The sequence below is a fragment of the Rutilus rutilus genome (genome assembly GCF_951802725.1).
Source record: "Rutilus rutilus genome assembly, chromosome: 3".
NCBI classification, from domain to species: Eukaryota; Metazoa; Chordata; class Actinopteri; order Cypriniformes; family Leuciscidae; genus Rutilus; species Rutilus rutilus.
Window position 1 is genome coordinate 36685191 of NC_140211.1, and position 16952 is coordinate 36702142.

The 16952-nt window shown below is 39.3% G+C and overlaps 1 protein-coding gene across 1 annotated transcript in view; it reads left to right on the forward strand.

Moving 5' to 3' along the window:
- The window catches only part of col4a6 (collagen, type IV, alpha 6), a 116092-nt gene that overhangs the window by 93723 nt on the left and 5417 nt on the right, over positions 1-16952 (forward strand). Inside the window, exons 26-42 of the mRNA XM_084404330.1 lie at positions 1195-1266; positions 2102-2209; positions 2354-2572; positions 2679-2840; positions 9665-9835; positions 10130-10273; positions 10425-10547; positions 10805-10986; positions 12482-12545; positions 12692-12766; positions 12900-13007; positions 13118-13225; positions 13368-13439; positions 13542-13661; positions 15031-15147; positions 15380-15541; positions 16787-16885. Coding sequence (XP_084260456.1) covers positions 1195-1266; positions 2102-2209; positions 2354-2572; positions 2679-2840; positions 9665-9835; positions 10130-10273; positions 10425-10547; positions 10805-10986; positions 12482-12545; positions 12692-12766; positions 12900-13007; positions 13118-13225; positions 13368-13439; positions 13542-13661; positions 15031-15147; positions 15380-15541; positions 16787-16885 — 2106 coding nt within the window. The remainder of the gene's footprint in view (positions 1-1194; positions 1267-2101; positions 2210-2353; positions 2573-2678; positions 2841-9664; positions 9836-10129; positions 10274-10424; positions 10548-10804; positions 10987-12481; positions 12546-12691; positions 12767-12899; positions 13008-13117; positions 13226-13367; positions 13440-13541; positions 13662-15030; positions 15148-15379; positions 15542-16786; positions 16886-16952) is intronic.

Below are 16952 nucleotides of genomic sequence, written 5' to 3' on the forward strand. Positions count from 1 at the left end.
TGTGATCATTTTCAGGACTTTCGTCCCGGGTAGAGATTTTGGCACACATCCCACGTTGTTCAGTAGGGTCATATTAGTCTATAATAGTTGAGATATTCTCCGCTAAATGAAGTGCATACAAATCTTACCCAGGACCTAGACTAACAGTCTTTGTGCATATGATTAGCCATAATATACTGCCTATACTGTGGGGAGGGTGGTTTTTTTTTTTTTTTTTGTTATGAAAATAAACATTTCTTATATTTTGAAGAGCCTGATACACCATCGAAGGCTTATTACTCAAATTCGCTTTGCATACTCACTGTAGTGACATTAGTCCCAATACTAGTTCAGCTTTATCAAAGACACACATGACATACTATCAGTTACCATAAAAAGATTTTTGACTTATCCCTCAGTTTGTAGAAAACAATAAGAAAATTGCCTTTACTGTACATCCACTAATAAAAAACAATAAAGTGTATGCAGCAATGCATTGGAACACTAAAATACACACTGTTAAGTGTTATTAGGAGCCTAGAAGAATACATGTAAATTACGTTTAGATGACTAAATGTAAATTACATAAAACCTTGTCACTTACTAATGTGTAAAGTTATTTACAAGATTTCCTGTTATGACCATGTAAAACCAATAAACACTTTTACATCCTACACACAAAGAGACAAATACACCGACAGGTATTATGTTGGTAAACATGATTTGGACAACTTTACAGCTCAAAAAACATTTAGTTTTTACAGAAGAAATATAAGCGTTTCAACAAGAACATTTCTGTTTTTAAAATTGTTTTAAAATTTTACAATTTTAAATGTTTTATCCAAAGCTCTAAGTAAATTGAAATGCCCTCCACAATATTAAAGTCTGCTCCTATTTGTCAGTCAGTTATATGTTTTTGAATCGCTCTCATTGTCTGTACAGTTCATGAAATTGTAATGCTGGATTGTAATGTAATTGCATAGTTAAAATATATTCCCTCCTGTCCTTTTTCTTGTCAGCCAACATTCAATGATCTTAGATATTTAGAGACATTTTTAAACTAACAATTAACACAAACACCCACCTTTAATACTGTCTTTTTTGAGCAGAATACCTTTATACAGTTTGTCAGGGTTAGATGTAAGGCGTGTGTGTGTGGAATGGGGCATCATTGACAGTTTTGTATGATTTTGACAATGAAATGGATGTCAACAGGAACACCACTGCCCTGTAGGATTCCTGGTGAACAAGGAGATCCAGGATTCTCTGGACGTCCCGGGGTGCCAGGTAATTGATTTGTATAAAAGTATATGAACATTGAAAATGGTAGTAGTATTTTAATTTTAAAGAGTTATTTCATAGCCTGGGAAAACCCAGACAAACTTCCGGCAAATTTAGATTTGCTCTGCAAGTAGTCTGGCAAAGAGCCCATTCAAGCCGATTTCTAACTTCGGCACCAAACAGAAACGTTGAGGCGGGCTTTACACGATGACGATCGCTCTGATTGGTTTTAGGTCTATCCAATTGCGCCCAGAGGCATTTGAGCGACGTCCGTTGGTGAATCACACCAACTTTTAAATGCATTATTATATTCAAATTGCAAACACATGAGGACAGTCTCCATGAAAGACCCACTGGCAGATGAACGTGCTACTACATTTCTCTCCGAAACGGTAGGAAATTAAATTAGATTTAATAGAGGATTTTAACTGTGACAAGATGATTGACAGGGCAGTTTAAGTGACAGGATGCACGCGACAGATCCATCCGGTAAAGATGACGAATTCTAGTATGTCCCAGAACAAAGCTTGCCTACTTTTTTGCTACACATTCAAAAGTAAATACCTTTTCTTCACAAAAAGAGTACATACTTTTATGGCGTAGTGTAACTTAGGCGAATTGTGACGCAGCATATGGCTTTACACGATGACGATTGCTCTGATTGGTTTTAGGTCTATCCAATTGCGCCCAGAGGCATTTGAGCGACGTCCGTTGGTGACGCCCCTTTGGAAATGAGTTATTAATGAAGCTTTGGTCTGGTTTTAACCAGGCTAGTTATTTCACATTGTTCTAACATGTTTTAACATGTTCTTTTTCACGTCTGTGTTCATGTATATGTAAGGGCCAAAGGGTCAGCCTGGTTTCCCAGGAGAAAGTGGGCGCCCAGGGTTTGGTGGGTCTAAAGGTGAGAGAGGAGAACCAGGTTCTGGAGGTCAGCCAGGACCTCAGGGTAAGATTACACCCTTAAATGTGAATGGGTGCTTATAGGTGCCATTTAACCACAAATCCTACACATCATAATTAGTCAACTTGCTTAGCTATACATTTAAAGGTATAATTGCATTATAGCTGTCTAACTCTATCTTATGGTTAGGTTTCCCCGGTAGCAGAGGAGATCCAGGTTTACCAGGAACAACAAATGCTGGCTTATCAGGATCTCTAGGAAGAGATGGTTTTCCAGGTGTGCCAGGAGCTAAGGGAGAACCCGGTGTGGTGCTTGGGTCCACCCCTGGAGGTCCAGGTTCTCCAGGGAGACCAGGAGAGCCAGGAGACAAGGGTCCACCTGGGACACCTGGTTCACCTGGGAGGTCTGGTAAGTTTGATGAGATGTTTTAGGTAGTTTTCACAAAGCTACTCTCAACACCATTATCACCAGTCATATGGATATCAAGCATGAGTACTAATGGATTCCTCCTAAGGTAATGATGGATTCAGTGGTATTCCTGGTGTAAAGGGTGAGCGAGGTGTGGATGGAATACCTGGTCCCGTAGGTCCCATAGGTCCACCAGGAGAAATCCCTCCCGGGGGTATCCCTGGTCCCAGAGGGCCAGATGGAGCTAAAGGATTTAATGGACCTCCAGGTAAGAAAATGTCTTCTCATTCTCATGAAACATAAATTTTGGTGTTTTGTCTAATAATATGAGTGAGTATTCGTTCAACCAGAGCTGCTCAGATCCTAGCGTAAACTCTACCTTGAGCTCCATAATGAGCGATTATGTCACTAGGACCTTTCACATTTAAATTTTTGGAAGTTCTACCCAGCTTCTAAGACTTAATCCTGAGGAATCTCTTCTACAATCTATATAATATATATGAACTACTGGAGATTTCAGTTGTGGTAAAATATTTCACCGTTGGCTCGTTCTCTTCTTATCAGTCTATGTCAGGCTGTGTTTACTGATCTTCTTCTAAAAAAAAAATCTGTTTTCATTATTCTTTTCTTTATGGTCATCCTCCACTCTTTCTCTTTTTTCATCACCATCATTTCCACCCTCCCGTCCTTCCATTTGTGGTGTCACACTCTTCTATTTTTGGTGTTGGGTCATCTCACTAGGCTGCCAAGGTGAGAAATAATTGTGCTCCCTGATGCCCTGCAATATAGTGTTGATGTTTATCTAACACACAATTTGCACTCTTGCCTTGCTACCTTTTAACGCACTTATCTTTCCTTGTGTTTCCAGTCCTCCCAATTAAGGCAATGAGTGCAGGGGAGCATGCATTAACTTTTTTTTTTTTTTCAGCCAAAAAAGAAAATTCGATCATTATTCACTCTTTCTCATTTCGTTCCAAACCCATAAGGATTGTATTCATCTCGGAAAGACAAATGGAGATATTTTTAATCGAACCTGAGAGATTTCACCATGTCTCTCCATTTTAAGTCCAATACACTAAAACTTTGAAGAGACAATTTATATGATTTAATTTAGACTTTTATTCAGATATAAACATTGATCAATGAGGTTTGTTATCGCATATCAAAAAAGTATGGTCGAGCTTCCATTTACCATATTTGATGTGCTCTATGTATGTGCCTTGATCATTGTTTATATGCTAATAAAAGCCTAAATGAAATCTGTTCATCATATAAAGTGATCTTGTCTCTTCAGAAGTCTTGGATTAAACTTCTCTATTCAAAGTTAATAGACTTTCAGTAGAGGGACTGAAATCTCTCAGGTTCCATTGAAAATATCTACATTTGTGTTTGAAGATGATTCAAACTAATGAGTTATCTTGATGACTTATGAGTTTGGAACGGCATGAGGGTGAGTATATGAGTATATGACAGAGTTTTAGGGTGAACTATCTATCCCTTTAGGGTTACAGTCAGATCTTTAAGCCTCAATGTCAAGCTAAGAGATTTGTTTGTTTATAGTAATAATGTAGAATTCACTTTCTAATTTCTTAGATTGAACATGTATTAAGAAAGTGTATCCATGGTCTTTTATCAATGGAATGGTTTAAACTGCACTTGTACATCTTTTTGTGTGTTTGTGTACCAGCTGGCATCACATAGTACACTTAAAAGATGGCCTTAAACTTGTGTGTTTTAAGTACTAATCTTCAGGTTCACTGAATTTGAGCAACACTATCTAACAATCTAGCCTCAGAACTTGTTACGCTGCTATAACTCTGATGTGCTTGTGTGCCTTTAACCACAAACTTAAATATAACAACAAACCTCTGTTATAACAACAGCATCTTTAGTTAGTCATGAAAGTAATGTTTTATGTTTCAGCTGTTAGTACTGTCTAGAATTAGCCTTTACTTTGACCTGGCATTTCCAAAATTGTGAAATATGTTATATGTTCAACCAGTACAACAAATACAGAGGGGGAAATAATTATTTGATCCCGTGTCATGGGATTGAAGGAGAGAACCCAAACGCAGACGAGGTGCAGACACTCAAGGTTTATTTGGACACAAAACAGAAAACAAAACCCACGAGGGGGCAAAACAGGAATGAGGAGAGGTCACTTAGACTAAGACAAAGTAATAAACAAAGACTAGACTCTGACTTGACGATGACAGAAAACAAACTCACAATACTGATTAACAGGTCTTTTGACAAAGTACTCACAGGGTATTACAAGCAATGTTTCACACTAAGTTAGACAATGTACCGACACAGGACAGAAAACATGAGGGGATTAAATATGGAGAAACTAATGAGGGAAACGGGTGACACAGGTGAAGCAATAATGACAAAACGAGGATAACAAGGGGGCGGGACTAGGTGACGAGACAACACAAGCACATGGCCCAAACAAATGGCCATGTGCTTGCACATAAAACATGGGCCTGTCATGATCCTGCCTCAAGACCAGGGAAAATCAGAGACAGGAAGGCAGGATCATGACATCCCGTGCTGATTTTGTAAGTTTGCCCACTTACAAAGAAATGAAGGGTCTATAATTTTTATGGAAGGTTTATTTTAACGGATATCAACCAAAAGAAACCCAGAAAAACACATTATATAAAGGTTGTAAATTGATTAGCATTTAATCGAGTGAAATAAGTATTTGATCCCCTACCAACCAGCAAGAATTCTGCCTCCCACAGATTGGTTATGTGCACAATCTGTCACTTTGAGAAAGTACTCCTAATGTCAGCTCGTAATGTGTGTAAAAGAAACCTGTCCACAGAATCTGTATCTTCCATTCCAACCTCTCCAGCACCATGGGCAAGACCAAAGAGCTGTCAAAGGACATCAGGGACCAGATTGTAGACCTGCACAAGGCTGGAATGGGCTACAAGACCATCAGCAACAAGCTTGGTGAGAAGGAGACAACTGTTGGTGCCATTATTAGGAAATGGAAGAAATACAAAATATCAATCAATCCTCAATCAACATCAATCCTCCTCGATCTGGAGCTCCATGCAAGATCTTGCCTCATGGGGTACAGATGATCATGAGAAAGGTGAGGGATCAGCCCAGAACTACATGCGAGGAGCTTGTTAATGATCTCAAGGCAGTTGGGACCACTGTCACCAAGCAAACCATTGGTAAAACACTACGCCACAATGGACTGAAATCCTGCAGCACCCGCAAGGTCCCCCTGCTCAAGAAAGCACATGTACAGGCCTGTCTGAAGTTTGCCAATGAATCTAATGATTCAGGGAAGTCTTGGGAGAAAGTGCTGTGGTCAGATGTGACTGAGGTCAGAGAAATGCTGACTATGACCCCAATAACACCATCCTTACAGTCAAGCACGGAGGTGGAAACATTATGCTATTGGGCTGTTTCTCTGCTAAGGGTACAGGAGGACTTCACTGTTTTGAGGGGCCAATGGACGGGGCCATGTACTGTCAAATCTTGGACAAGAACCTCCCTCCTTCAGCCAGAACACGGAAGATGGGTCGTGGATGGGTCTTCCAGCATGACAATGACCCAAAACATGCCGCCCAGGCAACAAAGGAGTGGCTCAAGAAGAAGCACATTAAGGTCTTGGAGTGGTCTAGCCTGTCTCCAGACCTTAATCCTACTGAAAATCTGTGGAGGGAGCTGAAACTTCGAGTTGCCAAGCAACAGCCAAGAAACCTTAAGGATTTAGAGTATCTGTAAAGAGGAATGGACCAAAATCCCTCCTGAAATGTGTACAAACCTGGTGACCAACTACAAGAAACGTCTTACCTCTGTGCTTGCCAACAAAGGTTTCTCTACCAAGTACTAAGGCATGTTTTGCTTGGGGATCAAATACTTATTTCACTTACTGAAATGCAAATCAATTTATAACCCATATATATGATGTGTTTTTTCTGGATTTATTGGTTGATATTCTGTCTCTATCCGTTAAAATAAACCTACCATAAAAATTTTAGACCCTTCATTTCTTTGTAAGTGGGCGAACTTACAAAATCAGCAGGGGATCAAATAATTATTTCCCCCACTGTATCAATAAATGTTTTTTGTTAAAGGAGTCATAATGTTGTGTTACCTTGGATACCCAAATGCTCTATTATAGTATTTTAGGCACTTCTAAAAAAGAAAAGTGGAAAAAAAATCAACACAGAGCCCCTCAGACCCTTATTTCTAAAGGCATTATTGTCTCGCGAGATCTGATGCGATGTTTTGGCTGTCGTGGACGGTCATTATAATAATGCAAATGAGGGGCGCGTTGATTGGTTGCAGGAATGTATTTTACTACTTCCAAGCGGTACAAAAACATAGACAAAATACTGCAATAGCTCAATAAATGTGACGGTACTTATTGTTAGTGAAATTGTAATCACAACCAAAGAAAAAAGAAAAAATACACCATTGCCATACATTCTTACAGAAGCCCCACTAACTGAAAGCTATTTTCGATATTTTAGGTCAATACTGCCATAGCCCAAAATAATATCTGCATATCTGTTATATGCTCATGGACGTGAGTTGCAAAAACCATAAACAGCTCAGGTAAACCTCTGAGAAATGACGGCTGCTCTGCACACACACGCAAAGGTCTCTCGCTCCCTCTCTCTGCCGCGCGCGCTACGTATGCGCGCTCATGCTCGCTCGCGATTCCGGGAGATTTAAACTAATTTGCGGGCATTAGGGAGCCGGTATCAATACGCGGGAGACTCCCGGAACTTCCGGAAGACTTGGGATGTCTGTGTTTTGAAAATCGCTGTCCGTGGGTCACTCTTAGATATATTTAAATACGTCCACACCGCAGATATGTAATGTTGCTTCAGACAAGCACGTGCAGGTCGCGGTGTCTGCTGTTTGCGTCATCACAACATTTCAGCCGTATTGTTTCGGTGATAAAAGTCTTTCGGCCGAAAACCGAAAATGCACTTTTGGGTCATTTTCGGCCGAAAATTTTCGGTGGCCGAATATTCGGTGCATCCCTAGTGGTATATTGTTTTCATACTTGCATTTAAACAGTTTTAGCCACTGAGCATGGACTCCTGTACCGTCACTACTGTAGCTGCTAGTGTAAAACAAAGTCGAAAGATGTGGCTAGCATTCGTAGAGTCCATTCCCCGTGTTTACCTCGAAGGTAACGTTACATACAATAGCCGCATTAGCAGTTAGCTGCTATTTGTTAACCACAGTAGAGCAATAAAAACACAGTCTTACCTTTTCAATTTCTGGCAAGTCCCTGATGGTTGGGATGGCACCTTTTCCCAAACAGAGCTTCGAGGCCAAGTTCGCCTGATACTGCCCCAAATTTGTAAAAGATTCCGGTGTAAAATGTTTAGCACACACACCTAACGATACGCCACTTGAAAGAGTTGTTGGGACAGCGTCATTAAAAATGAATTTCCTCCACTGTTCCCTGATAGTTTCGTCCGTTTTTGGTAGATAAAACACATTTGCATGTTGTTTGTGGCAGTCACCCACAGAGCATCTCAGGTGTGCACTCGATTTCTCCATCTTTCTCGAGTCAACTAAACTGAATCTGAGGGGGAGAGGGGGAGAGGGGCGGGCTTCCCGCGGCATAGGTTTGCGGTGTCCATATTTGGTATATCCTCCCCCGTCTTGACGTCAAGAAGGGGAAGAAATCAAAATCTCGTTTTTTCGTGCGCGTGCACGTGGCCTATTTTACAAACCCCGAGGTAAACAAACGCTTCACTTTTAAATATCGGCTTCCCGGCCAGTGTACAATCATTATGCAATCATAACATACATTGATTCTCATGAAAAAGTGAAATTTCTACATTATGACTCCTTTAACATTTATTGCATCTTTTACTAAATATTTATTGTACAACATTGCATCCATTAGCGTTTGCTTGTTTTTGGTAATCACATGTTGTTTAAACTAAAGTATACTGTTTTAGCTTTATACTGAGTTAATTTACTATCCCATATAAAAAATTATAAAAAAAAAAAAAAAAGTAATTTTGAGGATCTTTCCAATATTCTTTCCAATATATATATATATATATATATATATATATATATATATATATATATATTTATATACAGACCCTTTCCAAAAAATTAGAATATCATGGAAAAGTTTATTTATTTCCATAATTCCATTCAAAACGTTAAACTTCCATAGATTATAGATTCAGGGCCCACAACTTAAACGATTTCAAGTATTTAGTTGTTTATTTGTACATAATTTGGGCTTCCAGCTCATAAAACCCATGAAAACAGGATTTCAACAAATTAGAATATTACATTAAATCACACAGTAATTACACAGTGATACCATGGTCATTGAACCAGGTTTTGGTTATTTTGGCAGTGTGGGCAGGTGCAAATCCTGCTGGAAAATGAAGGTAGCATGAAGTGCTTTGAAAATGTCCTGGTAGACGGCTGCGTTGACTCTGGATTTAATAAAGCACAGTGGACCAAAGTCCTCTTTTCTGCTGAGAGCAAATTTTGCATCTCATTTTGAAACCAAGGTCCCAGAGTCTGGAGGAAGAATGGAGAGGCACACAATCCAAGATGCTTGAAGTCCAGTGTGAAATTTCCACAGTCTGTGTTGGTTTGGGGAGCCATGTCATCGGCTGGTGTTGGTCCACTGTGCCGTCCACTCAACGCAGCCGTCTACCAGGACATTTTCAGAGCACTTCATGCTTCCTTCAGCAAACAAGCTTTATGGAGATGCTGACTTTATTTTCCAGCAGGATTTGCACCTGCCCACACTGCCAAAATAACCAAAACCTGGTTCAATGACCATGGTATCACTGTGTAATTACTGTGTGATTTCATGTAATATTCTAATTTTTTTGAAATCCTGTTTTCGTGGGTTTTATGAGCTGGAAGCCCAAATTATGTACAAATAAACAACTAAATACTTGAAATCGTTTAAGTTGTGGACCCTGAATCTATAATCTATGGAAGTTTAACGTTTTGAATGGAATTATGGAAATAAATAACTTTTCCATGATATTCAAATTTTTTGGAAAGGCTCTGTATATATATTCCAATATTATGTTTTAACTCATTTCTCCTCCACAGGTTTCCCTGGGCTGAAGGGTATGAGAGGAGATCCGGGGCTTCCAGGGCCTGGTGGAATAAAGGGTACACCAGGGTTTCCTGGTATCCCAGGGCAACAGGGATTTAGGGGACCTCCTGGACCCCCTGGCATTGGAACACGTCCAGGCATACCAGGAAGACCAGGAATAAAGGGTATGAAGATTGCAGAAAGATCTTGTTCTAAATTTATTTGAGTTTTATTGTTGTTTGAAAGTACTCGAGATTCACTTCTGAAGTAATTTTTATCTTGCTTCTACTGTCCCTAAAAACACACTTGGGGAATTTGTTATGCTGTGCATTATTAGAAAGACAACAAGAATCTGAGATTGTTTCAAATGCCCCTTGTCTGATTCTATTGAAAATGTGCCAATTTTACTTTACTATTTTATTGTGCCGTTATCATGTGTGTCTTTACCATAATGTAGATATTTTTTGTCTGTGTTCAAGGGGTGAAGGGGTCTTTTGGGGTGTCGGGGTTCCAAGGATTACCTGGTTCTTCTGGAGTCCCAGGTGGGCCAGGTGTTAAAGGTGTACCTGGTTTCACTGGGCGGGATGGCTTACCTGGGGAAACTGGATCAAAAGGACTCAAAGGTATATTCATGTCATTTGCAGGACATCTTGTGATATAATTTTTTTCTGGTTAAGTGAAACCATAGAAGGCACTCAATAAAGAATTCAATACTTCAGAAAGAAGCCAGATATGAAATTGTTTGTAGTAATTGCATATGTTTTTGTGTTAAAGGGGATCGTGGTGATCCTGGTCTTCCAGGTCCCCCTCCTTCTCCGTTTCGGGTAGAGCAGCTGCAAAATGGTGAAACGGGTGACCCAGGAGCTGGTGGACTGCCTGGTTTTCCAGGACCAAGAGGTACAAAAAGTGGACAGACCTTCCAGTTAGGCCTCATTTCCTGAGTTTATAATAGTCAATTCATGCCATGTGGCATAGACATGTTCATGGACGTGTCATTTATTATACCACAACTTAATTAAATTACTCTTCATAACATCTTAACATCACAAGCAAAGATCTATTTTCAGTTTGTGATGAATGTTTTGGGTGGATGACTCAATGTCATTCAGTCATTAGAATTTCAGTAAAAATAATTGTGTTTCTCTTTTCAACAGGTGATAAGGGTTTTTCGGGGCGACCTGGACGTGAAGGCTTTCCTGGATCACCTGGTGTTGCAAGCCAAGTAAAAGGTTTTATTGGCCAGCCTGGAAACCCAGGTATTCCTGGCTCCTCAGGCTTCCCTGGGTCTAAAGGTTCTCCTGGAGTTAGGGGCTTCCCTGGCCCAACAGGCCTGAGGGTAAGCATTCTGTATTCAGGCACAGGTCTAAGTATGTTAAAGTTTACTAGGGATCCACCAATATTTATATTGGTATCAGCATTTGCTAAAATGTGTTATGTACAGACATATAGTGGCACAATTTAAAAAGGGAAATCTTTTAAACGCAATGCAAATGCAAAAAAAAATCTGTCTTAATTTTTCTTAAAGGTCCCATTGCATGAAAATTTCACTTTATGAGGTTTTTTAAACCTTAGTATGAGTTTCCCTAGCTTGCCTGCGGTCCCCCAGTGGCTAGACGTTTTGATGGGTGTAAACCAAGCCCTGGGTATTTTTGAGAAAATGAAAGCTCAGACGGGCTAATCTAGAAATCTTCCCCTTATGTCGTCATAAGGGGAAAGGTTACCTCCCCTTTCTCTTCTTTGCCCGCAAAAAGAATTTGGCCCGCCCATGAGAAATGAGCTGCGCGAGCGCGATATTGTTTTTTCCTCGAGAGACATCATGGCTTGCAAACGAGCGAAGCATGGCAGTTGCTCAGTGTTTGGATGTACAAATGAACACTAAAGTATTTTTTTAGTTCCTTCATCCGAGCCTCTGAAGAACCAGTGGGTTATGTGTTCAAGTTCAGACAGATAATCTTTCTCTCAAAGTCGTTCAATACTGTTTATGCATCAGTCAGTCAAGCCAGTGACTAAACAATCAACTTCACATCATTTCTCTAAGTAGGATGAAAATAATCTTACTTAAACTGTGATTAATATATATACAGAAAGCGATCGAAGAACAATCCCTTTCCAATCGCCCAAGCTGTCAATCACACAGCGCGAGTTTATCTGCACACTTGCCAAAACTCGTTATGAAATCAATGACACTGTTACACTGCACAACGAAGCTCTTACTGTACTTACCTCATGTTTGCATTGGTGAAAAAGCATTAATTCGAGTACAGAAACTGCGTTGCAATGATAAGATCTTTTTTCACGCGATCAACCGACTGTCATCTGCTCAATGCTCATCACTGCAACCTTTTATGTGATGGGAATAGATCTAAATACTTAAAAAAACTTATCACGATTCGTTAATCCCGATTGCTGTAATAGTAAAAACATATAATAGCAGTAATAGTAAAAGTTTTCGAGAGAGTTCCACATGTAATGCTAGATATTTCATAATGCAAGCGTGTCAGCCAATCACAGCAGTGGGCGTTTACACTGAAGTCTCACAGCAGACACGCCCCTTCAAACAGAGCGTTCAAATCAGAGGCTAAAATCAGGCTAGGAAATATGCCTTTTATTTCTAAATTATAACAACTTTTGATCTAAAAAACATACTAACATTATAAGGGCACCCCAGGAAACATTCTAAAATAATAAAATAATCCATGTAATGGGACCTTTAAAATTTTTTTTTTTTTTTTTTTTTTTTTTCGGGTGAAATGACCTGGACGAGTTCTTCTCAGACTGTGAGATTAACCCAGGAAGTTGTGTCTTACAATTTGTGTTGTTCTCCACTGCAGGGTGATGATGGTGTACCTGGGGTTCAAGGGTTCCCAGGCACTGACGGACAATTTGGTGCCAAAGGTGAGATCTGTGTAATTCTGTCAGTGCCTTTTAGAATAATCATTTAAGATCTTTATTTCCGACCTGCACTACATATTACAAATGCAGGTAGTTGAATAGTAGGCTGAAGGCAGCCATCACTGATGTCCCTAAAAATTATGTTTAAGGTGAGAAAGGGGACTCATATACATCACCTGGACCCTCTGGACCAAAGGGTGCGACTGGAAATCCTGGATTGCCAGGTGAGAAAGACACTTTTTCAGGCTATGGATATAAAATATTTATTTATCAGCTCTTATATATTTTTTGTATTTAATTTGGTATTTTATACTCCAGTCTGGTTTTATAAATAGATTTTTTTGTCTTTACCTTCAGGTGGTCCAGGATTTCCTGGTTTACCAGGTGATTCAGGTTACCCAGGAGGCGTAGGATTTCAAGGCCAGAAAGGATTTTCTGGAGAGCCAGGAGCACCAGGATTTGCTGGTAAGTGGAAATTTGCTGCCACCCTTATAATTCTGGAGTAATGATTCCAGTTTTTACTTCAAAAGCTGTTTTCTTCCCTAATGTCATTTTATTGTTGTATTTATTCATAGGCTCACCAGGCTTCCCAGGCATTAGGGGGCTTCCTGGTTATCCAGGACAGAAGGGGCGTGATGGAGATGCAGCCCGTCCTGGAACTCCAGGCTCACCAGGAGAGAAAGGTTATTGAAGAACTAGTACCATTTTAATGTTAGATATTGCCAAAACCAAATGTATTTTTTTCAGTTGTAGTTTTTCATCTCTCTACAAAGTAAAAGAAAGCAACCTGAATCCATTTCTGAAATACCGCAAATGTTACTTTAGGTTTTCCAGGCTCACCTGGTTTAAATGGACTCGATGGTCTTCCAGGATCCAAGGGGCCACGTGGAGTTCCAGGTAAATGAATCGGACAAACCTTTGATTATAAAATTCTACATTAAGCTGTAAAACTGAACAAACACCCTAGTGACTGCTTATTTATTTACCATATATCCTCAGGCGTGGTTGAAGGTGGCCGGCCTGGAGCTTCTGGTGTGAATGGCCAGAAGGGAGAGAGAGGCTCATCACAACCCGGTGGACCTGGTCGCCCTGGAGAGAAAGGAATCAGAGGAGACACTGGTGAGACTCATCATGTGGATGGACGACTAAACATTTCTGAAAAGGAAAATTAGGGAAAGAAAATGATTAATTTGAATGAAAAGGAAAGTCTGAATAACTGATCTAAAATAAAATAATTTTAAAAATGATGTAAAAATGTATGTACCTAATGGACTGTTTAAATAAAAAATACACCCGTTATGTTCAGGTCAAAAATGACCTGTATAGACTTCAGTGTAGCTTCAGAAAATGTACTGCACTATCCTATTGATTTTGTACATGAAAATTGGTTAATGTGCATATAGTTTTTGTAGAAGCATTTTACCTGTCTATATACAGTCTACCTGCCACTTACAGTGCTATGCATAAGTTTAGACACCCATGCTAAAGTTGACTAAAAAGAGGAATAAAAAATCATCTTTTTGAAATTGAACTTAATGCCTTAATTAAAAAAATTCGGAAAATTCCAACCTTTAAGGACACCAATTTTCTTTGTGAATGAATAATGTATCGTAAATAAATAAATGTTCATCCTTAAAATACAGGGTGCATAAGTCTGGACACCCCTATGTTAAATTTCCATAGAAGCAGGCAGATTTTTATTTTTAAAGGCCAGTTACTTCATGGATCCAGGATACTATGCATTCTGATAAAGTTCCCTTGGCCTTTGGAATTAAAATAGCCCCACATCATCACATAGCCTTCACCACACCTAGAGATTGGCATGGTTTTATTTCCACATTTTTGAGTACTGGAGTACTTTCCATAAGATCATCTCTCAATGATCTTATGGAAAGTACACCATGCCAATCTCTAGGTATGGTGAAGGCTATGTGATGGAAGTATTTATTTACAATAGATTATTCATTCACAAAGAAAATTGGTGTCCTTAAAGGTTGGATTTTTCCTAATTCTTTTAATTAAGGCATTAAGTTCAATTTCCAAAAGATGATTTTTTATTCCTCTTTTTAGTCAACTTTAGCATGGGTGTCTAAACTTATGCATAGCACTGTATGTGTCAGTGGTAGTACTGCACTTTAACAGTAGAAAATACTTACATGGCCGACATAGTGTGTGTGTGAGAGAGAAAGAGTACTCAACAATACTCAAGAATCTCCATTGTCCCCCAGCAAAATTAGGAGTATACAAAAATGTGGACATTCCATAAATACAAACAACTAATATAAACTCTATTATAAAATATAAATAGAAAGAAGATTTGAGACATTTAGCCATTTCTTTGAAGATTGGAGTGGGAATCACATTTTACATTACTTTCCACAAGGCCACTGAGGTGTGTTCTAACAAGAAAACAAGCAATCATGGGGTCATTACTTTGCTGTTTTATTTTCATATATGTATTTGATGATTGTGAAATTTTGGCTTTCAGGTCCTTCTGGTTTTAGAGGCTACCCTGGTAATCCTGGCCCCCCTGGGCCACCTAGTCCTTCTAATATCCCAGGTCCTCCTGGAGACCCTGGACTTCCAGGATTAGATGGACGAGAAGGTACTGGACATCTCTGTTCTTTTTTCTGATTCCTTTTTGTTGCTTCTCTAAGATTAAGCTGAACCTTTCTTAGGCTGTATATATCTAAAACTAAAAGATATTTGATCTAGAGGGCTAACAGTTATATCCACTTTGATCTGTTTCTCTTTTACCGTTAACTTCACCTTTTGTAATGGCGGTTGCCCATAGTGTTTGTGATACTGTGAAATCAGTTGAACTGGATCATTTGTAGGTCCCTTTGGCCCTCCTGGCCTGCCTGGACCACCAGGCCCTGGAACAGTCCAAGGAGACAGAGGAAATGCTGGATATCCAGGGCAACCAGGATTACCAGGAGCACGTGGAGCCCCTGGTGCTTTCGGAGCCCCTGGATTACCAGGCAGCTCTGGTTTTAAAGGTATTCCTTTTGTTATTATTTTGACATGAAGTTTCTACATTCATCTTTCTTAATTTTTTTCCAGCCTCATACTCTGGTATTGTATTTTATTTATAGGAATTCACAGGGCCGGCCCAGGCGCTGTTAGTGCCCTGGTTGAGATTTTTTACTCAAAATGCTCATCTTTCATATGAACTGCAATTTCCTATAGTATAACATGAATAGTGATTAACATTAACATAAATATGAAGTAAATAAATGGTGGTGGTGATAAACAACAACTAACAAATCTGGAAGAAAAAAAGAAGCAAACAAAGAATTAACAAACTACCAACTGGACAAAAGTTTGTCCATTCGCTTAGGAGTATTTTGGTCAAGTAAAAACAAGAAGAAATATACACAGTGTTATATAGAAATAGGCCCACAGTTAGTGTTGCCAGTAAAGAAGTTCTAAAAAAGCTATTTCAGAATAGTACACAAACATCAATGTCATGAAGAGTTGGTAATTTGTGATTTCACTATTTTTTTCCAAAGCATAGATTAAGTGGAGAATGCTAAAGGCAAACCGAAAACCTATGGTAGCTGTGCTAATTAATGCTTTATGGTGATGTATTCTAATCATGCCATGATGTAGGCGGTGTTTAAATTAATCCAACATAACATGTTGTCAACTATTCATTGATGTCAACTTTGTTATTGTAAACATATTGTAATCTAAATACGTGCAGAGAACGCTCCATTTAAAATCACTAAAAAGCGGTCACTCTTCTCAGTTCATTGCAATCTCACAAAGTTTTGTTAAAGTCAATGAAGCTGTCTACACTGCACAATGAAACTCTTACTTGCATCATGTCTACACTTCGTTTGTTATAATGAGAGGATTCACAAGCGTGCAGAACTTGTGAGTCAGCACTGATAAACAAATCTGCAAAAACTCTGGTGTTTGAGCGGTAAGTGTATTCTGACTAAATTAAACAACTCTGATTGGCCACTGCGCTCAAGAAATCAACAGGCATGTATGTGATTGGCTTCATTGCTCAACGCTGCTAAAACACATAAATAGAAACCCTTTGAGCACAAACACAAATACATAATGGTTCAGTTTCGCCAATATGATATTATTACAGTATCAACTGATGGTGTGCTTGCTTTCGTTTAAGGATACTTAGCACCCCCGTAGAACCGGGCCTGCCTCTTGTGCGGTGCCCTCCCTAGGCTTTAGGAATTTGTTTATTTTGTGCTCTCTTTTTCATCTGGATTTACAAGGGCAAAAAGGTGACCCTGGCTTTAGTGGTGTACGTGGACCACCAGGGTTCCCGGGAGAACCAGGATATTATGGCAGGAATGGACCCAAAGGATTAAATGGTCAGTAGATTACAGTGCATTTTATAATATATCTTAAAAATCGTTTTGCATACCAGTAATAATGTAA